The sequence below is a fragment of the Manacus candei genome, unplaced genomic scaffold (assembly GCF_025592945.1).
Source record: "Manacus candei isolate 608988 ecotype Guabito, Panama unplaced genomic scaffold, ASM2559294v1 h1tg000022l, whole genome shotgun sequence".
In the NCBI taxonomy this organism is placed as follows: domain Eukaryota; kingdom Metazoa; phylum Chordata; class Aves; order Passeriformes; family Pipridae; genus Manacus; species Manacus candei.
In genome coordinates, this window is record NW_026138070.1 from 33,961 (window position 1) to 55,196 (window position 21,236).

The 21,236-nt window shown below is 55.2% G+C and overlaps 3 protein-coding genes and 2 long non-coding RNA genes across 7 annotated transcripts in view; 2 read left to right on the forward strand and 3 right to left on the reverse strand.

Annotated features, from left to right (window-relative positions):
• Nucleotides 1–1,363: 1,363 nt before the first annotated feature.
• LOC127470656 (basic proline-rich protein-like) lies at nucleotides 1,364–14,600 on the reverse strand. Its single transcript, XM_051786407.1, has 5 exons — nucleotides 14,473–14,600; nucleotides 7,420–7,903; nucleotides 6,545–6,583; nucleotides 5,720–5,821; nucleotides 1,364–2,733 (listed from the first exon to the last, which is right to left on the reverse strand). Exons 1-5 carry the CDS (start codon nucleotides 14,598–14,600, stop codon nucleotides 2,545–2,547), a joined length of 942 nt encoding a protein of 313 aa, XP_051642367.1. The 3' UTR covers nucleotides 1,364–2,544.
• A 1,016-nt stretch (nucleotides 14,601–15,616) lies between these two features.
• Nucleotides 15,617–18,470, reverse strand: LOC127470651 (uncharacterized). Its single transcript, XR_007904355.1, has 4 exons — nucleotides 18,379–18,470; nucleotides 16,463–16,541; nucleotides 16,258–16,357; nucleotides 15,617–15,788 (listed from the first exon to the last, which is right to left on the reverse strand). It is a non-coding gene; the product is annotated as an uncharacterized LOC127470651 (long non-coding RNA).
• On the forward strand, nucleotides 18,012–18,798 carry MRPS16 (mitochondrial ribosomal protein S16). The gene is made up of 3 exons (XM_051786404.1): nucleotides 18,012–18,145; nucleotides 18,251–18,511; nucleotides 18,592–18,798. The coding sequence occupies exons 1-3, from the start codon at nucleotides 18,133–18,135 to the stop codon at nucleotides 18,702–18,704; spliced, it is 387 nt and encodes a 128-aa protein (XP_051642364.1). The 5' UTR covers nucleotides 18,012–18,132; the 3' UTR covers nucleotides 18,705–18,798.
• A 218-nt stretch (nucleotides 18,799–19,016) lies between these two features.
• The window catches only part of SLC45A1 (solute carrier family 45 member 1), a 59,196-nt gene continuing 56,976 nt past the window's right edge, over nucleotides 19,017–21,236 (reverse strand). The window contains exons 9-10 of one of the 3 annotated variants that reach the window (XR_007904354.1): nucleotides 21,110–21,221; nucleotides 19,017–19,136 (exon numbers count right to left, since the gene is read on the reverse strand). The gene's annotated coding sequence lies outside the window, so the exon portion shown is untranslated. Of the gene's footprint in view, nucleotides 19,137–20,745; nucleotides 20,895–21,109; nucleotides 21,222–21,236 lie in introns of those variants that run through there. The other 2 variants (XR_007904353.1, XR_007904352.1) reach the window with 2 other exon arrangements.
• On the forward strand, nucleotides 20,033–20,940 carry LOC127470654 (uncharacterized). Its single transcript, XR_007904358.1, has 2 exons — nucleotides 20,033–20,498; nucleotides 20,672–20,940. It is a non-coding gene; the product is annotated as an uncharacterized LOC127470654 (long non-coding RNA).

The following is a 21,236-nucleotide window of genomic DNA, read 5'->3' on the forward strand; positions in this document are numbered from 1 at the left end:
CTAGAGAGCACAGCAACCCACCTGTCCTTGCAAACTGCCTCCCTGCAAAAAAGGAATCATTTTTCCTGGACACTTCCCCCACAGTCAAGGTCTTTTAAAACTGTGCCGAGACCACACCAAAGATGGCGGCCGTGGCCCAGAAGTCCGCCCCGAGGCCACACTCAAGATGGCGCCACCAGGACCAGAACTTAGCCGAGGCCACACTTAAGATGGCGGCCTCCAAACCTGGAGGTTTGGAGGCCAAAACCTCCACCAAACCTGCTCAGGGTCCCTCCCAGCTTCTGCCTGCCCTTGCATTTAAAGGCATGGGCACATTCTATCTTCCAACAGCAAACCCCAGCTCCTCACTGGGAGTATAAGCCCTGCTCTTACCTGGACAGACTCCCAGGCTCGGCACAGCTGTGGGTCATGGAGCAGCTTCCCAAGGCCGTTCTCTCTCCCAGCAGGAAGCACAACTCGCCTCCACACCAGGGGAAACCACGAGCGAGGCTGCAAATGGACACAGAACGAGCAAAAAGCATTAACGCAGCACAAAAAAACCAAGTTAAAGCAGTCTTTGCCTCATAACCCTGCACGGGGAAAGGGTTTGGAATTTCAAAGCAAAACCTGAGACACCCAGAGAGCACAGGCCCCACAGCCATGCCCCGGCTCTCCCCGGGGTTACCCGGCAGGTAACGGGCTTACCCGGCCCCCGCTGCCCAGCACAACGCGCACCTAAACGCCCCCCAGCTCCCCCGGTCCATAAACCCAGCGGACAAGGCGCTCTCACCTCCGCAGCCCAGGCAGCAGCTGGGCCGCACCCTCAGCCCTCACACACAACCGCCCGCACCTGCCCCGCCGGCCCTTTATACCGCGGGCCAGCAGCGCTGCCCAATCAGCACTCGAGCGCCTCCGCCCAATCCCAGCCCGCCTGGCCCTGCGGCCCCCCCCTCCCGCTCAGCCCGACCCCGCCCCTCCGCGCGGCCCCGCTCCCCGTTCCCTCAGCGCGCCTCCCGCCGCAGCCCCGGCAGGCGCTGCTGGGGCCGGGGAAGGGCGGGTGGGAGCTCCGCGGTCACGGCCCGTCTGGGAGCTCTCCCGGGACAAGGGGAGCGAGGCGGGCAGCGGGCAGGGCGGGGTTCTTGGGGGCGGGCAGGGCGGGGCCGGGCGGTGGGGCCGGCGCGAGCCGGGGGGCGGGCCTGGGCGAGTCTAGGGGCGGGGCCGGCGCGATCCCGCGGCGCTTCGCTCTGGGCTCTGGGGTTGTTCCGGGCTGGTTTTGGGGGACTGCGCACACGCTGCCCTGGTCACAGCCCCGCCCCAGCTCGCTGCACTCCCCGCACCCCTTGCTCAGCTCCGCGGGGATTTGTGTCTCCTCTGAAGGTGGCAAATGTCTGCAAAGCCAGTCGGGAAGCCAGAGAGCTGCAGCCCCCGGGCCCCGCCGCGGCTTCCCCGCCCTCACCCGGCACCTCCCGCACGTCCCGCCCCGCAGCGCCGCTCCCGCTGCCGCCCTCGAACACAAGGAACGAACCCCCGTGCCCCCAGCACAGGCCGGTCCCTCCCCGGCAGCCTCGGCAGCGCCGGGAGCGGCCGCAGCCCCCAAGGACGGGCGGGGCGCGCCGGGAGGGGCCGCGCGGGGCGGGGGCGGGTCCCGCGGCTGCGACCCCGCGGGGAAGGGACCCCCGGGCCGGCCCCGTCCGGCCCCGCCGCTGGCCCTGCTCGGCCACCGCCCCTCGCCCACAGTTTTAACGTTAGAGAGCCAAGTTTAATCCAGAGCGCTGCAAGCTCCCAAGTGCAGGGGATTTCCATAGACTTGTTATTTTTCTCTTTTTAATGACCACATGGCTAAAGTCAGGGAAATACAATCAGCATTCCCTAAACACCATCACTTCTACATCCACCTGTGATCAGGGGCCGATGGGCAGCATCCTGGCCTGGACGGGCTGCAGGGATGGTGTGAAGGCCACTGTTCCCCAGGTTTGAAGGACTCTGCCCATGATCCCCGGCCCGTGGACAGAAAGCCCAGAGCCAACGGGAACTCCAGCCAGCTGCAGGCAGATGTTACTCTGTCCCAGTGTGCCAGGGGTGGGCACGAAGGTGCCCTTCCCCGTTCGGAAGTGGAAGTCGTCCCCTGTGCAGAGCCCGCTCTGATCCTTGGCCTCGTGGGAGCCAATTCCCTTGTCCCAGCCCACTTCCTGCAGAGAAGAAAGGGAAAGATTGCACATAAGGGAGACATTCTTCCCTGGGAGGGTGGGGAGGTGTCCTGGCACAGAGAAGTTGTGGCTGCCCCATCCCTGGAAGTGGCCAAGGCCAGGCTGGATGTCTATTAGAAGGTGTCCCTGCCTGTGGCACGGGGTGGAAGCAGATGATCCCTGAGATCCTTTCCAACCCAAAGCACTCCAGGATCCCAGGATGATTCCATGCTCTCTCTCTGCATTTATTTAGCATCATTTCCTCTCAAAAACAACATCTGTGATTTAGTTGATTGCTAAAGCCATCATTTTAAAATCATCTCAGGAATCCAAAGGGACTGGAAAACACACAGAAATCATTCCTGCACCCACCAAATCATTAGGAATTGGAACCCGATTCCCCCATCTCTCTCCTTGTTCTTCTTGGCTGGAAAACCTGATGATCCCCACTGGCTACTTTTAGGCTGCTTTTCTTCCACAGCTCCTTTCCTCCTGGCTGAAACCTCCTGGCATATTCAGGGCTTATCTGGAGGGAAGCCCCTCTGAAGTATTTCCTCTCGTGGCAATTCTGTGGGATGAAGAAGTAAAAAAAGCACATCAAGAGCTCCTTCTACCCCCTTCCCTCGCAAACACCCTCCCAGTTTGTCCTTGGCAGCTCCATCCCCCCGGCAGCCGCACCCGACGACGCTTCGGCTCCGCTGGGAAAGGGACAGCAAGTGCAGAAGCAAGTTCAGTGCTGGGCAGGGGCCCCCTGGGGAACGGCACTTCAGTGCTTTAGTCCGTGGTCTTTCCTGCTGCCCTCCCTCCTGGAGGCAGAGGATGACCCGTCCCTTGTTTCTCCCACGCTGGCAGACCCAGGTCCTGCTCCTTTGGCCCCACTTTTCTTAGCAGACCCGGCATCATTTCCCAGGGTCCCCAGGAAACTTCTGCACTCAACCCATTGCTAAGTGCAGAGCACAGGGCGAGGGAAGGACAAATTTCTCGGCACCCAACCCCTAAAATTTCCCTCCTCCGCAGCACGCTCCTGTTCCCGCTGTCTCTGGAGGTGCCCGCACGAGTCCTCCTTCTCCCAGCACCTAAGAGAATGTCCTTTTCACCCAGGTCCTGCTTACCGTCATCCAACAAAACACGCTGACAACATTTTTCACGATGCCAGTGGAGAGATATTAGAGCACACTGCACAGGGAACCCGAGGCTGCCCCATCCCTGCAAGTGTTCCAGGCCAGGCTGGACGGGACTCGCAGCAACCGGGGACAGTGGAAGGTGTCCCTGCCCACGGAAGACAGGCTGGCCTTTGAAGGTCCCCTTCAAACCAAATCGCTCTGGGATTCCCCTCCAAAATCACTCCCAAAGAGACACAGCAATCAAAGCAGAGGGACTGCACTCCCAGCTTTTCTTACCCGCAGGCACGCACAGCACAGCACGTTGGACATAAAAGCCACAGGGTTAGTCCTGCCACAGGCGTCCAGCACACCCACGGCGACCGAAGGAAAAGAGGGAGCCTGGGAACACGGAGTAAAAGACACCTTAATTAGGACTACACTGAGCCATAGCCAGGTCATTCCCACAGACAGCTTCACCGTCCAGTCGTCCAAAAAGCACTCACCGAGGCCTCAGGTAGGATGGTTCCTGACGCTGACCAGGTGAATACCTCCCTGGAAGCCCGCTCTGCTCCTGCCAGGCACTGGGGCTCACCCAGAGGGGCTTTGCCAAGCATCCAAGGGAAATTAAAATTACAGCCTGGGCAAAGGCGCTTCCCGCAGGACCGCTCCTGGCCAAGGCCACCGGTCCGTGCAAGTCAGACCACTGACCACCCAGGGCTGGGGATTTTCAGGGGCACGCTTCCAGCTTTTATTCTCCAGAAACTCCAGTTCTTTCTGGCGCCGCTTACCAGAAAGTCTTCCCCTGTTGGAAGAGGTCACTTTAGTCTTTCGAGGGGCCAGATTGCCAAAGCCCGGCCAGTCCGTTCCCACGAGGAAAGGTAGCTTTGTCTTGTACAAGATACTGGGGGGGGGGGGGAGACACAAAAGTTTAATTTAAAAGAACTGCCTAGAATAGAAAGCAATTCAAACATAAGGCAGACAAGACTCGTGCAAAACTGAATTACATTGGACTTCAAAGGAGAATTCTTTCCCTCTGCACCTCAGAGAACCCCAGTTTTCACCCAGGTCCCGCTCACCATCGTCACACAAAACGTGCTGACAAAATTTTTCACGATGCCAGTGGAGAGATATCAGAGCACACTGCACAGGGAACCCGAGGCTGCCCCTGGATCCCTGCAAGTGTTCCAGGCCAGGCTGGATGGGACTTGGAGCATCCAACCGGGGATGAGAGGGGAAGGTGTCCCTGCCCACGGAAGACAGGCTGGCCTTTGAAGGTCCCCTTCAAACCAAATTGCTCTGGGATTCCCCTCCAAAATCACTCCCAAAGAGACACAGCAATCAAAGCAGAGGGACTGCACTCCCAGCTTTTCTTACCCGCAGGCACGCACAGCACAGCACGTTGGACATAAAAGCCACAGGGTTAGTCCTGCCACAGGCGTCCGGCACACCCACGGCGACCGAAGGAAAAGAGGGAGCCTGGGAACACGGAGTAAAAGACACCTTAATTAGGACTACACTGAGCCATAGCCAGGTCATTCCCACAGACAGCTTCACCGTCCAGTCACACAAAAAGCACTCACCGAGGCCTCAGGTAGGATGGTTCCTGACGCTGACCAGGTGAATACCTCCCTGGAAGCCCGCTCTGCTCCTGCCAGGCACTGGGGCTCACCCAGAGGGGCTTTGCCAAGCATCCAAGGGAAATTAAAATTACAGCCTGGGCAAAGGCGCTTCCCACAGGACCGCTCCTGGCCAAGGCCACCGGTCCGTGCAAGTCAGACCACTGACCACCCAGGGCTGGGGATTTTCAGGGGCACGCTTCCAGCTTTTATTCTCCAGAAACTCCAGTTCTTTCTGGCGCCGCTTACCAGAAAGTCTTCCCCTGTTGGAAGAGGTCACTTTAGTCTTTCGAGGGGCCAGATTGCCAAAGCCCGGCCAGTCCGTTCCCACGAGGAAAGGTAGCTTTGTCTTGTACAAGATACTGGGGGGGGGGGGGAGACACAAAAGTTTAATTTAAAAGAACTGCCTAGAATAGAAAGCAATTCAAACATAAGGCAGACAAGACTCGTGCAAAACTGAATTACATTGGACTTCAAAGGAGAATTCTTTCCCTCTGCACCTCAGAGAACCCCAGTTTTCACCCAGGTCCCGCTCACCATCGTCACACAAAACGTGCTGACAAAATTTTTCACGATGCCAGTGGAGAGATATCAGAGCACACTGCACAGGGAACCCGAGGCTGCCCCTGGATCCCTGCAAGTGTTCCAGGCCAGGCTGGATGGGACTTGGAGCATCCAACCGGGGATGAGAGGGGAAGGTGTCCCTGCCCACGGAAGACAGGCTGGCCTTTGAAGGTCCCCTTCAAACCAAATCGCTCTGGGATTCCCCTCCAAAATCACTCCCAAAGAGACACAGCAATCAAAGCAGAGGGACTGCACTCCCAGCTTTTCTTACCTGCAGGCACGCACAGCACAGCACGTTGGACATAAAAGCCACAGGGTTAGTCCTGCCACAGGCGTCCGGCACACCCACGGCGACCGAAGGAAAAGAGGGAGCCTGGGAACACGGAGTAAAAGACACCTTAATTAGGACTACACTGAGCAATAGCCAGGTCATTCCCACAGACAGCTTCACCGTCCAGTCACACAAAAAGCACTGACCTCCCAGGGCCTCAGTTAGGATGGCTCCTGACGCTGACACCTCCGCTTGCCCCGGGGGGTCAAGAATAACATGCCTGGGAAGAAGTCACCCCCAACAACAAAAAGGGAAAATTAGTGAAGCACGGGGTCCTCTTCTGACTAGATTGCCACCAGCATTCCATAGCAAATGCCACGACTATTCTGTTACAGAGGAGAAAACCCTGTTCTCCCTAACAAACAGCGAGGAGATTTATGGGCACGCCTGAACATTTCCTGTGAGGAACTTTTTGTAACTAAGGAGCAGGTGCTATCTTGAGTTGAAGGCACCAATTTGACAGACACTTAGGACAGCAAACTCTTCAGCAGAGCAATTAACTGCTGCCTATTTGAACAGCAGGGGAGAGAAAATGACAGTCGAAGGGAAGACAAGAAAAGCAGAACTGGAATCAGCAGACTTTTCTTCCATCTCTCCCGAGAAAGTCTAGTTTGTCTGTTCTAATAATTCTATGCCCTTTTCTACATGAAACTTACACCAAGGCTGAAAAAAACAACTAGAAAACACGGAGAGAAGCTTTTTAGAATTTCACGGGATTTTCCCAAACCGATGCCAGAAAAGCAGAACTCGGTAGAATGTACTCACCTCGAGGCCTTTGGTCTTTTTTTCCATAAGCTTCGTCACCTGATTGAAAAAGCAGAGTAGACTCGGTATTTAGGCTCACAACAGGAAAACCTCCCCTTCGTTTCCTAAAAGAAACTACATTAATCTGCACAGCTGCAGGCGCGTCTCCAGATGTTAAAGCCTTTCATCTTTTCAGAGGGTGAGAATGCCCTGCTAAGGAAGGCTGCAAAATGCTCGGAGCCTGCACAGGTCAAAGAGCCCCTTGATTTTGTCTGTGTTCCAGTCCCTGGCTAAAGAAACGGCAGAACAAGCGCAGTTGTTCCTTGCCTCTTCCCTAAGAGGTTTGGCCAGGTGCTGGGCCAGCCCGGGCACTCCGGGGGAAGGCCGGCAGTGCCCAAGCAGCGCCGCTTTGCCAGGGGCGTCGCTTGCAAGAGCGCCGCCGAGCGCCGGGCCCTGCCTCACAGTCGCCGCCTGGCGGACACGGCCGGGAGCGGCACTGCAGCCGCGCGCGGCGCTGCAGCCGCGCGCCCCCCCCCCTTTGGCGAGACCCGCGGCGCCTTTCGCGCGTACGGGCCTTTCTTCCCTAAAACCTGCCCTTGCCTAGAAAAAGCTGAGCAATTCACAGAGTTGCTGTTTCCAGCCCAGCTTCCCAAAGGATTTCTCTCTCCCGGCAGCACAGACGGGGTCCCCGAGGCAGCGGAGACCCTCCCCGCGGGGGGGTGTGGTGCGTGTGCAATGCCAGGGCACATCCGAACCCTCCCCTGCGGCGGCACGCAGGTGCAAGTTTCTCCGCAGAGGCGAGCAACTTGCCTGTCGCTTCCCCGGCCTGCAGTCCCCGATGGCCGCCGGAGAGGCAGAAGAGCGGCCGCGCCCCCCCTCCGGCGCGCCCAGCTTACCCCGGGGCCGATCTCCGTCGGATCTGCCGGCGTGGGTCGCTTCCGGGGGGGGGAAGGCGGCGGCGCATCCCCGATAGCATCTCCAGGGCACGGCGGGAGCGGGAGCGGGGGCGAGGGCGGGGGCGGGAGCGGGAGCGGGAGCGGAGCGGAACGGGAGCGGGAGCGGGAGCGGGAGCGGGAGCGGGAGCGGAGCGGAGCGGGACGAGCGGGCGGCGCGGCGCGGCGTGGGCGCGTGGGGTCCTGAGACGGGGGCTGCCCGCGCCAGTGCCTGCCGCCGCCCACGAACCTGCCGCCCGCGCCCGGCGCCGCCGAGCGCCCCGCCCTGCCCCCGCAGCGGGAAGCGGCGCGGCGAGACGGCGCTGCGGGCGCGGGGCGGGGGTCCGGGTCGCGGCGGAGGTCCGGCAACAGGATAAACGCCTCTCTGAGGCGAGGGGGCCTCTCGCCGCCATCTTTAGTGTGGTCGTTCCGGTCCTGGCGGCGCCATCTTTACTGTGGGCTTGGCGGACTTCCGGGCCGGGGCCTTGGAGGACTTCCGGTCGCTCTCTACTTCCGGTGACCGACTTTACCCAAATTAGCGTCCCTCCTCGCTAATTTCTGCGCTTTCACTCCAAGAAATCTTCACGTTATTCCCCCCCCACACACCCCGGGAGAGACGGGAGACCGCGAGTCCCGCTCTGCCGCCGGAACCGGTCCTTAACTCGAGCAGGGAGCGCTGCACCGGCACGAGAGCCACTGCGCATGCGTCGCCGGTCCCTCTCGTGCCTGCCCTTACTTACCACGTGATCGCCGGCGTCTTGCCAACGACTGCGCATGCGCCGGCGTCGCCACCTTGGCTTGCCCCCCCACCTCGCCGCCCCACCGCCCGGCTTCGCTTTCTTACTGCGGCTCCCCCTCCACTTTTCCGGCTCCCTGGGGTTCCCTCACCCACATTTCGGGGTCCCCTTCTCACATTTTAGGGGTGATGACCCCGCAATTTACGGTTCGGGGGGGGGAGGAGAGGAAACGGGGTGCCCAAGAAGGGGTTTCTTTTTTTTTTTTTTTTCTCTTTTATTTCATTTTCATTTTATTTCCTTTTTAGTTTTTTGGCCTTTTTTTTTTTTTTTAAATTTTCCTTTCTTTTTTATATTTCCTTCTTTATTTCGTTTATTTTTTATTCTCTTTATTTTTCATTTTCTCTCCCAGTGCTCCCCAGTAACACCCAGTGCTCCCCGACAACCCTCAGTAACACCCAGTGCTCCCCAGTACACCCCAGTTAACACCCAGTGCTCCTCAACAACCCCCAGTAACACCCAGTGCTCCCCAACAACCCCCAGTAACACCCAGTGCTCCCCAAAAATTGACCCAAAACCAACCCAAATCACCCCAAAAGCTGACCCAAAACTGACCCCAAAACCTGACCCCAATCATCCCAAAAGCTGACCCAAATCACCCCAAACAATCACCCCAAACTGACCCCAAAAACTGACCCAAATCATCCCCAAAACTGACCCAAAACTCTGCATTTATTTGGCATCATTTCCTCTCAAAAACAACATCTGCGATTTAGTTGATTGCTAAAGCCATCATTTTAAAATCATCTCAGGAATCCAAAGGGACTGGAAAACACACAGAAATCATTCCTGCACCCACCAAATCATTAGGAATTGGAACCCGATTCCCCCATCTCTCTCCTTGTTCTTCTTGGCTGGAAAACCTGATGATCCCCACTGGCTACTTTTAGGCTGCTTTTCTTCCACAGCTCCTTTCCTCCCGGCTGAAACCTCCTGGCATATTCAGGGCTTATCTGGAGGGAAGCCCCTCTGAAGTATTTCCTCTCGTGGCAATTCTGTGGGATGAAGAAGTAAAAAAAGCACATCAAGAGCTCCTTCTACCCCCTTCCCTCGCAAACACCCTCCCAGTTTGTCCTTGGCAGCTCCATCCCCCCGGCAGCCGCACCCGACGCTTCGGCTCCGCTGGGAAAGGGACAGCAAGTGCAGAAGCAAGTTCAGTGCTGGGCAGGGGCCCCCTGGGGAACGGCACTTCAGTGCTTTAGTCCGTGGCCTTTCCTGCTGCCCTCCCTCCTGGAGGCAGAGGATGACCCGTCCCTTGTTTCTCCCACGCTGGCAGACCCAGGTCCTGCTCCTTTGGCCCCACTTTTCTTAGCAGACCCAGCATCATTTCCCAGGGTCCCCAGGAAACTTCTGCACTCGACCCATTGCTAAGTGCAGAGCACAGGGCGAGGGAAGGACAAATTTCTCGGCACCCAACCCCTAAAATTTTCCTTCCCCGCAGCACGCTCCCGTTCCCGCTGTCTCTGGAGGTGCCCGCACGAGTCCTCCTTCTCCCAGCACCTAAGAGAATGTCCTTTTCACCCAGGTCCTGCTTACCGTCATCCAACAAAACACGCTGACAACATTTTTCACGATGCCAGTGGAGAGATATCAGAGCACACTGCACAGGGAACCCGAGGCTGCCCCTGGATCCCTGCAAGTGTTCCAGGCCAGGCTGGATGGGACTTGGAGCATCCAACCGGGGATGAGAGGGGAAGGTGTCCCTGCCCATGGAAGACAGGCTGGCCTTTGAAGGTCCCCTTCAAACCAAATTGCTCTGGGATTCCCCTCCAAAATCACTCCCAAAGAGACACAGCAATCAAAGCAGAGGGACTGCACTCCCAGCTTTTCTTACCCGCAGGCACGCACAGCACAGCACGTTGGACATAAAAGCCACAGGGTTAGTCCTGCCACAGGCGTCCGGCACACCCACGGCGACCGAAGGAAAAGAGGGAGCCTGGGAACACGGAGTAAAAGACACCTTAATTAGGACTACACTGAGCCATAGCCAGGTCATTCCCACAGACAGCTTCACCGTCCAGTCACACAAAAAGCACTCACCGAGGCCTCAGGTAGGATGGTTCCTGACGCTGACCAGGTGAATACCTCCCTGGAAGCCCGCTCTGCTCCTGCCAGGCACTGGGGCTCACCCAGAGGGGCTTTGCCAAGCATCCAAGGGAAATTAAAATTACAGCCTGGGCAAAGGCGCTTCCCACAGGACCGCTCCTGGCCAAGGCCACCGGTCCGTGCAAGTCAGACCACTGACCACCCAGGGCTGGGGATTTTCAGGGGCACGCTTCCAGCTTTTATTCTCCAGAAACTCCAGTTCTTTCTGGCGCCGCTTACCAGAAAGTCTTCCCCTGTTGGAAGAGGTCACTTTAGTCTTTCGAGGGGCCAGATTGCCAAAGCCCGGCCAGTCCGTTCCCACGAGGAAAGGTAGCTTTGTCTTGTACAAGATACTGGGGGGGGGGAGACACAAAAGTTTAATTTAAAAGAACTGCCTAGAATAGAAAGCAATTCAAACATAAGGCAGACAAGACTCGTGCAAAACTGAATTACATTGGACTTCAAAGGAGAATTCTTTCCCTCTGCACCTCAGAGAACCCCAATTTTCACCCAGGTCCCGCTCACCATCGTCACACAAAACGTGCTGACAACATTTTTCACGATGCCAGTGGAGAGATATCAGAGCACACTGCACAGGGAACCCGAGGCTGCCCCTGGATCCCTGCAAGTGTTCCAGGCCAGGCTGGATGGGACTTGGAGCATCCAACCGGGGATGAGAGGGGAAGGTGTCCCTGCCCATGGAAGACAGGCTGGCCTTTGAAGGTCCCCTTCAAACCAAATCGCTCTGGGATTCCCCTCCAAAATCACTCCCAAAGAGACACAGCAATCAAAGCAGAGGGACTGCACTCCCAGCTTTTCTTACCCGCAGGCACGCACAGCACAGCACGTTGGACATAAAAGCCACAGGGTTAGTCCTGCCACAGGCGTCCGGCACACCCACGGCGACCGAAGGAAAAGAGGGAGCCTGGGAACACGGAGTAAAAGACACCTTAATTAGGACTACACTGAGCCATAGCCAGGTCATTCCCACAGACAGCTTCACCGTCCAGTCACACAAAAAGCACTCACCGAGGCCTCAGGTAGGATGGTTCCTGACGCTGACCAGGTGAATACCTCCCTGGAAGCCCGCTCTGCTCCTGCCAGGCACTGGGGCTCACCCAGAGGGGCTTTGCCAAGCATCCAAGGGAAATTAAAATTACAGCCTGGGCAAAGGCGCTTCCCACAGGACCGCTCCTGGCCAAGGCCACCGGTCCGTGCAAGTCAGACCACTGACCACCCAGGGCTGGGGATTTTCAGGGGCACGCTTCCAGCTTTTATTCTCCAGAAACTCCAGTTCTTTCTGGCGCCGCTTACCAGAAAGTCTTCCCCTGTTGGAAGAGGTCACTTTAGTCTTTCGAGGGGCCAGATTGCCAAAGCCCGGCCAGTCCGTTCCCACGAGGAAAGGTAGCTTTGTCTTGTACAAGATACTGGGGGGGGGGAGACACAAAAGTTTAATTTAAAAGAACTGCCTAGAATAGAAAGCAATTCAAACATAAGGCAGACAAGACTCGTGCAAAACTGAATTACATTGGACTTCAAAGGAGAATTCTTTCCCTCTGCACCTCAGAGAACCCCAGTTTTCACCCAGGTCCCGCTCACCATCGTCACACAAAACGTGCTGACAACATTTTTCACGATGCCAGTGGAGAGATATCAGAGCACACTGCACAGGGAACCCGAGGCTGCCCCTGGATCCCTGCAAGTGTTCCAGGCCAGGCTGGATGGGACTTGGAGCATCCAACCGGGGATGAGAGGGGAAGGTGTCCCTGCCCACGGAAGACAGGCTGGCCTTTGAAGGTCCCCTTCAAACCAAATCGCTCTGGGATTCCCCTCCAAAATCACTCCCAAAGAGACACAGCAATCAAAGCAGAGGGACTGCACTCCCAGCTTTTCTTACCCGCAGGCACGCACAGCACAGCACGTTGGACATAAAAGCCACAGGGTTAGTCCTGCCACAGGCGTCCGGCACACCCACGGCGACCGAAGGAAAAGAGGGAGCCTGGGAACACGGAGTAAAAGACACCTTAATTAGGACTACACTGAGCAATAGCCAGGTCATTCCCACAGACAGCTTCACCGTCCAGTCACACAAAAAGCACTGACCTCCCAGGGCCTCAGTTAGGATGGCTCCTGACGCTGACACCTCCGCTTGCCCCGGGGGGTCAAGAATAACATGCCTGGGAAGAAGTCACCCCCAACAACAAAAAGGGAAAATTAGTGAAGCACGGGGTCCTCTTCTGACTAGATTGCCACCAGCATTCCATAGCAAATGCCACGACTATTCTGTTACAGAGGAGAAAACCCTGTTCTCCCTAACAAACAGCGAGGAGATTTATGGGCACGCCTGAACATTTCCTGTGAGGAACTTTTTGTAACTAAGGAGCAGGTGCTATCTTGAGTTGAAGGCACCAATTTGACAGACACTTAGGACAGCAAACTCTTCAGCAGAGCAATTAACTGCTGCCTATTTGAACAGCAGGGGAGAGAAAATGACAGTCGAAGGGAAGACAAGAAAAGCAGAACTGGAATCAGCAGACTTTTCTTCCATCTCTCCCGAGAAAGTCTAGTTTGTCTGTTCTAATAATTCTATGCCCTTTTCTACATGAAACTTACACCAAGGCTGAAAAAAACAACTAGAAAACACGGAGAGAAGCTTTTTAGAATTTCACGGGATTTTCCCAAACCGATGCCAGAAAAGCAGAACTCGGTAGAATGTACTCACCTCGAGGCCTTTGGTCTTTTTTTCCATAAGCTTCGTCACCTGATTGAAAAAGCAGAGTAGACTCGGTATTTAGGCTCACAACAGGAAAACCTCCCCTTCGTTTCTTAAAAGAAACTACATTAATCTGCACAGCTGCAGGCACGTCTCCAGATGTTAATGCCTTTCATCTTTTCAGAGGGTGAGAATGCCCTGCTAAGGAAGGCTGCAAAATGCTCGGAGCCTGCACAGGTCAAAGAGCCCCTTGATTTTGTCTGTGTTCCAGTCCCTGGCTAAAGAAACGGCAGAACAAGCGCAGTTGTTCCTTGCCTCTTCCCTAAGAGGTTTGGCCAGGTGCTGGGCCAGCCCGGGCACTCCGGGGGAAGGCCGGCAGTGCCCAAGCAGCGCCGCTTTGCCAGAGGCGTCGCTTGCAAGAGCGCCGCCGAGCGCCGGGCCCTGCCTCACAGTCGCCGCCTGGCGGACACGGCCGGGAGCGGCACTGCAGCCGCGCGCGGCGCTGCAGCCGCGCGCCCCCCCCCTTTGGCGAGACCCGCGGCGCCTTTCGCGCGTACGGGCCTTTCTTCCCTAAAACCTGCCCTTGCCTAGAAAAAGCTGAGCAATTCACAGAGTTGCTGTTTCCAGCCCAGCTTCCCAAAGGATTTCTCTCTCCCGGCAGCACAGACGGGGTCCCCGAGGCAGCGGAGACCCTCCCCGCGGGGGGGTGTGGTGCGTGTGCAATGCCAGGGCACATCCGAACCCTCCCCTGCGGCGGCACGCAGGTGCAAGTTTCTCCGCAGAGGCGAGCAACTTGCCTGTCGCTTCCCCGGCCTGCAGTCCCCGATGGCCGCCGGAGAGGCAGAAGAGCGGCCGCGCCCCCCCTCCGACGCGCCCAGCTTACCCCGGGGCCGATCTCCGTCGGATCTGCCGGCGTGGGTCGCTTCCGGGGGGGGGAAGGCGGCGGCGCATCCCCGATAGCATCTCCAGGGCACGGCGGGAGCGGGAGCGGGGGCGGGGGCGGGGGCGGGAGCGGGAGCGGGAGCGGGAGCGGAGCGGAGCGGGACGAGCGGGCGGCGCGGCGCGGCGCGGCGCGGCGCGGCGTGGGCGCGTGGGGTCCTGAGACGGGGGCTGCCCGCGCCAGTGCCTGCCGCCGCCCACGAACCTGCCGCCCGCGCCCGGCGCCGCCGAGCGCCCCGCCCTGCCCCCGCAGCGGGAAGCGGCGCGGCGAGACGGCGCTGCGGGCGCGGGGCGGGGGTCCGGGTCGCGGCGGAGGTCCGGCAACAGGATAAACGCCTCTCTGAGGCGAGGGGGCCTCTCGCCGCCATCTTTAGTGTGGTCGTTCCGGTCCTGGCGGCGCCATCTTTACTGTAGGCTTGGCGGACTTCCGGGCAGGGGCCGCCATCTTTAGTGTTGTCGTTCCGGTCCTGGCGGCGCCATCTTTACTGTGGGCTTGGCGGACTTCCGGATCGGGCCGCCATCTTTCTGTACTGACTTGGAGGACTTCCGGTCGGGGCGCCGCCATCTTTGTTTTGGGGCGGCCTGGTGCCACTTCCGGTCCGGGAGGGCGCCATCTTTGGTGGTGCGCCGTCTAAAACAGTCCGGTCGCTCTCTACTTCCTGTGCCCCGGTTTTCCCGGAGAACGGCCCTCGCTAATTTCTGCGCTTTCGCCCCAAAAGTCTTCACGTTATTCCCCCCCCACACACCCCGGGAGAGACGGGAGACCACAGCTCCCGCCGTGCCGCCGGAGCCGGCCCTGAAGTCGAGCGGGGAGCGCTGCAGTGTCACAGGAGGCACTGCGCATGCGTCGCCCTTTCCCCCTCGCCCGGCTGCCCTCACTTACCACGTGATCGCCGGCTTCTCGATAATGACTGCGCACGCGCCAGCGTCGCTACCTTGGCTGCCCCGCTAGCCGCCTTCGGTTTCTTACTGCGCACGCCTCGCCCGGTTTTCCGGGGCCGCTCACTCCCATTTCGCCGCTCCCCTTCCGCTGCCTTTTCGGCTCCCTAGGCTTCCCCCACCCACCTTTTCGGGTCCCCTTCTCACAGTTTAGGGGTGACCCCCAAGTTACGGGGCGGAGGGCGGGGCGGGGAGGAAACCCTGGCGTGCCCAAGAAGGCTTGTTTTTCCCTTTCATTTCCCTTGTCATTTTATTATTGCCTTTTAAGTTTGCCCGCTTTTATTTTTTTCTTTAAGTTTCTTTTGTATTTTCTATTTCCTTCTTTATTCCCTTAATTTTTCATTTTCTTTATTTTTCATTTTCTTTTCTTTTCTTTCTCGTTTGCTTTTTATTTTTTTAGTTCTTAGTCCTTGAGAGAGGAAGAAAGAACACTGCAGCTCCTCTGGGCTACAGAAAGGCTCCCCTGCCCTTCCCTTAAACACAAGGCCTGCAGCAAGGAGTGCCCCGGAAGCCCGCTCTGCTCCTGCCAGGCACTGGGGCTCACCCCCAGGGGGGCTTTGCCAGCACCCAATGGAAATTAAAATTACAGCCTGGGCAGTAAATTAAAATTACAGGCCGGCAGGACCGCTCCTGGCCAAGGCCACCGGTCCGTGCAAGTCAGACCACTGACCACCCGGGGCGGGGGGGGAAATCAGGGGCACACTTCCAGCTTTTATTCTCCAGAAACTCCAGTTCTTTCTGGCACCGCTTGCTTCAGTCTTCCCCTGTTGGAAGAGGTCACTTCAGTCTTTTGAGGGGCCAGATTGCCAAAGCCCAGCCAGTCCATTCCCACGAGGAAAGATAGCTTGGTCTTGGACAGGATACTGGGGGGGAGACACAAAATAAAAGTTTAATTTAAAACTGCCTAGAATAGAAAGCAATTCAAACATAAGGCAGACAAGACTCGTGCAAAATTGTATTACATTGGACTTCAAAGGAGAATTCTTTCCCTCTGCACCTCAGAGAACCCCAATTTTCACCCAGGTCCCGCTCACCATCGTCACACAAAACGTGCTGACAAAATTTTTCACGATGCCAGTGGAGAGATATCAGAGCACACTGCACAGGGAACCTGAGGCTGCCCCTGGATCCCTGCAAGTGTTCCAGGCCAGGCTGGATGGGACTTGGAGCATCCAACCGGGGGTGAGAGGGGAAGGTGTCCCTGCCCACGGAAGGCAGGGTGGCCTTTGAAGGTCCCCTTCAAACCAAATCGCTCTGGGATTCCCCTCCAAAATCACTCCCAAAGAGACACAGCAATCAAAGCAGAGGGACTGCACTCCCAGCTTTTCTTACCCGCAGGCACGCAGCACAGCACGTTGGACATAAAAGCCACAGGGTTAGTCCTGCCAGAGGCGTCCGGCACACCCACAGCGACCGAAGGGAAAGAGGAAACCTGGAAACATGGAGTAAAAGACACTTTAATTAGGAGTACACCGAGCAATAGCCAGGTCATTCACACTTGACAGCTTCACTGTCCAGTCATACAAAAAGCACTCACCAAGGCCCCAGTTAGGATGGTTCCTGACGCTGACCAGGTGAATACCTCCATTTGCCCCGGGGTGTCAAGAATAACATCCCTGGTAAGAAGTCACCCATTACTGAAGGGAAAAAATACAGGCCAGGCAAGCTTATCCATCAGTAATGAAACATGCCCTTCACAGTGCAGTTGTACCTGTCCTTGGAACTCCACTATGGTCCTGGCACTTCATCTTTGCACTGACAAAGAAAACTGCACTGTTGAAAGAGTGCTGAGATAAAGAAGGATACATTAAGTGGACAAGAGGGACGCGCAAATAAAATAAAACTTTCCGTATACAAAATAACTTTTCCTGTGGAGGGTGATTTCCATTTTTTTTTAATTGACAGCCTGAAAAAGATAAATCTTTCACCAGAAATCATCTGAAAATGCTGTTTTTACAAGCAATAATGGGGCACTAATCAAACCATCAGTCTTCTGCAAACTGCCGAGCCTCTCCTCAGAGTCAAGGGTGCCAAGCTTTGGGGCCAGCCCTGCTGCGGAGCACAGCCACTGGTGGCCCCGGGGCTGCTCAGCATGGCAGGACTGACACTCTGCTCCTGATGAGTTCAGCATCCCCAGACTAGGGAAAAACCAGTCACCACCTTGTCAACTAGACCAGAGCACTGAGTGCCACGTCCAGTCATTCTTGAACACCTCCAGGGATGGTGACTCCACCCCTGCCTGGGCAGACCCTTCCAATGCCTCATCACCCTTTCCATGAAGAAATTATTCCTGATGTACAGTCTGAACCTGCTCTGGTGCAGCTTAAGGCTATGACTTCTCCTATTGCTTGTTACCTGGGAGAAGAGGCTGATCCCCACCTGGCAACAACCTCCTTTCAGATAGAAAACCCACAGATTATTTGCAACTATGTTCTAGAATACTTGTTAGGAACAAGTCACTCAAACACTTCACCGAGTGTGATACTTTCATACCCCTGGCCTGCCGAGTTGCCACAGCAGGAAAAATTGTCCATGACAGAAAAGTATATGCTTTTGAGAAATCACAGATATAGACTCAGCAGTCATGGTTTGTGTTCTTATGACAGAGAGCACTGAGCTCCAAAAAGCTGCAAATTCCTGAGCCCTGCCCAAAAATCACCAGGTGACATGAAGGATCACAATTCCATTGTCTTGTCTGTTTTCCACAATCCAGCACTTCAGTGACTCCAGAGTCAAACACATCAGGATCAATTCCAGGTCACATGGACTGGGACAAACCAGCTGCTCTGCTGGAAGGGGTAATTCCAGACGCTTATCTCCCATTATTTGGAATTCAGGGCTGCAAAGAGCCCGGCAGTGATCCTGGATTTAATTTACAGATTAAGCCCACCCAACACTCACTGCCAAGTGGTGCTGGAGCACCTCTCCAGGGAAAGATGCCCAGTGCCGAGGGGCTTTAGTGGGGTCCCTGCCCAGTTTCCCAGGATGGATGGGAAGCTACCACGGACAGGCTGGATCTTAGGAGAACTCCATTTGAGTATTCATTCCTGAAAGCTTTTAAAACAGGGGCTTGTTCCCAACTCTAAGGCAGCTGAAATCCTGTGGCTCGCCAGCCTTCCTAATAAAGTGCTGCAGAAGTCAGCCGGGTGTGTCAATCTTCCGGCCCCTGTTGCATCATCGCTCCGCGTCGAAGAGTAGGCGGGAGTCATGGTGCAGCTCGGTGAGTCCCGAGCCCGTGACCGGCCCCTGCGCGGCCCGTGACCGGCCCCTGCGCGGCCCGTGACCGGCCCCTGCGCGGCCCGTGACCACCTCGCTTTCTTCACAGGGAGCCGCCTCCTGAAAGGCTACCGCGGCGGGCACGTCGTGATCCGTTTCGCCCTCGGAGGCTGCGCCAACCGGCCTTTTTTCCGCATCGTGGCAGCGCACAGCAAGCGCGCCCGCGACGGGAAGTACCTGGAGCAGCTCGGCTGCCTCGACCCACTGCCCAACGTCCACGGCGAGAGGGTGGCGGGGCTCAACCTGGAGCGGCTGCGCTACTGGCTGGGCTGCGGCGCGCAGCTTTCCCGGCCCGCCGAGAAGCTCCTGGGTAGGTCTGGGGCGGGCGCCTGGCAGCGGACGGGGGGTGGGGGCCCGGTGCGGCCCCGTCTCACCGCCTCTTATTGGCAGGTCTGGCGGGGTTCCTGCCGCTCCATCCTATGACAGTGACCGGCGCCGAGAGGCTGCGCCAGAGACGACAGCGAGCACAGCAGGTGGGCACTGCCCCTGTGGACGGGCCCTGAGAGACGCCCCGGCCGAGAGGCCCGCCCTGGCCTGAGGAAGCATCCTGCCCTGTCAGTGCATCTGACCACATTAAAGTGTCATTTGCCCACTCTACACTGTGCATCTGCTGCTTTCTCCAGACTCCGCTCTGAATCAAAGTTTATTGTTGCCAAATTTGGTGCACAGAGATAAAAGGGGTTTCACTACTCTAATACACACAGAGAACCATTCAGCATTTTCTAAAGGCATGCCATTTGCCATCTCTCACTCTCCAGCAATAGCATGGCTACTGCCAGTTTCCATTTGCCTGCTCCACTTGTCAGGTGTTTTGACTCCTGGCTCTGATTTACTGTAACAGGACAATCCAGTGGTTCAGGAGAGGCCTGGCACAGATAAATGCAAATGGAAGTGCAGCTGTATTTCTGTTTAATTTCTCCAGAGAGGTTCTGGACCTGTTTACAAGCAAAAGGGAAAGATTTCAGTCTCATTTAAAGAGATGGGGCATGCCTGAAGTTGAGCTATGAGTCTTACTCTTTCATCACATATTTGACCCTCTTCCAAGAGGCAAAACCCCTGCCAAAGTCTCTCTCCTACCTTAGATGCACCTTTTGCTTCTTTAGGGTTTCTTTTAGCACAACTCAGGTGATTCTACAAATGTCAGGCAAAAACAAGTTTCCAGTATTGCATTTCAATAAGCTTGTAGTGTAACCAGCCCAACAGAGGATGAATAGACAAAACACTAAGAAAGGGGCTGGCTTGCTTTTAACAAAATCACAATACTGAGAGAAGGTGGTTTTATTTTTGCTCATGGATTAGATGATTTAAAACCTATTCTTGGAAGTGACGGAAGCTATGAAAAAGTGGTATTGCTTTTCTGATACCTTCCTCTTCTATATATTTGGTATGTTCAGCATCGCATTTTTTATAAAATGGTGACTGCACTCTGGTACAGGGTTTCTAGGAAGTTCCTCTCTAGCTTACTCTAGATTTCCTTTCTTTGCTGCAAAGGTAAAGTTTTGCATCTGCAGTGTTTTTACTATTGTAATCTAAAGGTATCACACAGCTTTTCCTTTCTGGAGCTTTCTGCTTTGAACACAAAGTATATCTGTAATGTTTCTCTTCAGATAGTTTCGTGTTGGCCTGGCTTTTTTCCCTATCAAAAATAATTTTGTTACTAAATAAAGCATCTCACTGCATACACAAGGCAGTAGAACACTTGTTTTCATGTCCTTTCAAATACCACAGTGCGATAGGGCTGCTCTCTAATGCAGCAGGGTGAGTGACTATTGGCATCAGACACTAATGTTGCACAACACAGTAATAACAGTAAATGAAGGAAGTTCTAAAAGGAGAGTCTGGCAGTGCTGAGGTCATGTTTTCCACAGTGACTCCTTTCAGCTTTTCTCTTGCCTTAAGTCCCCTGCTAAGGCATCTGCTGCACTGAGAAACAACATGCAGCTGATCAGGGGGACATAAAGAAAACGGTGTGTTTCTTCTCACCTAACTTGCCCTTCATTGTATATGCAAGTAGTGGGTCTGTTTCTTATGGACCAAATTCATAACTTTTTCAGGATTCATGAACTTTTACCTGTAGGTCAGAAGAATAGTTTGTGCAACAAAGCACAGCCTCTGGGCCACTGTAAGCCCAGCCTGCTGTGGAAGCAGTGGATTTTTCTGCACAAATGCACAGTACTATGCACCAGTACAGGAGAGCTCAAGCTTAAAAGAAATGGTATACTGGGCTTATAAAGCATAATTCTCAGCTGCTGTGATGCTGTCAGCAGAGGAAGGCTGAGAACAAATTACAGTGAACAGTTCTAGTACTGTACAAATGGTGAGAGGTGTAGTGCTGGAAAAAAGGCTGTGTCTGAGGCGTCCTGGAGTTTGCTAGAGAAAACCAGTAACAGGTAGCTATAAGCACTGAATGCCATTTACACTTTGGACTAAGCCTACCTTTCAGAGAATTATCTGATACTTTTCTTTGGAGCCATGATGAGCTCGTTGCTTAAAGGGGCCATACATAATAATGTAGCACATAGGGATCGAGGTTCAAGACTAGATCTGTGCTGTAGACACTTCACTAAATACAGCAAGAGTTAGGGCAAAAGGAGAAAATATTTTCCTTTCTTGGTAGGAAGAAGCATTAAACTTATTCAGCTCTATTTTCACTTTCCCCTCTTCCCCAAAGAGTTCTGTGGACAAAAAAAAATCTGCAGTAAATAAAAAATAACTGAAAGGAGTAGGCATAAAGCAGAATCAGAACAGAGTATCATCAAGCAAAACATAGCAAAAGCTAGGCTTAAAGAGAGCTATAGCTGAAGCTTGAAAAGCTTGAATCTCTAGCATAGTAATTGTTCATAGCATTTGACAGCAATACTGTTAAATTCATTGCTTAAGTAGCTCATAAGCTTGGTTAGTACTGTACCTGCACAACTCAAAAAAATCTTCCTTTATGCTGTGATTTCCTTTGTTGACTGTTCCATTGGCTATTGCAACAAGATTTGTTATCCTTTGTTAGAGAAACCTATGCCCGGATCCTAGAGAAAGCAAAA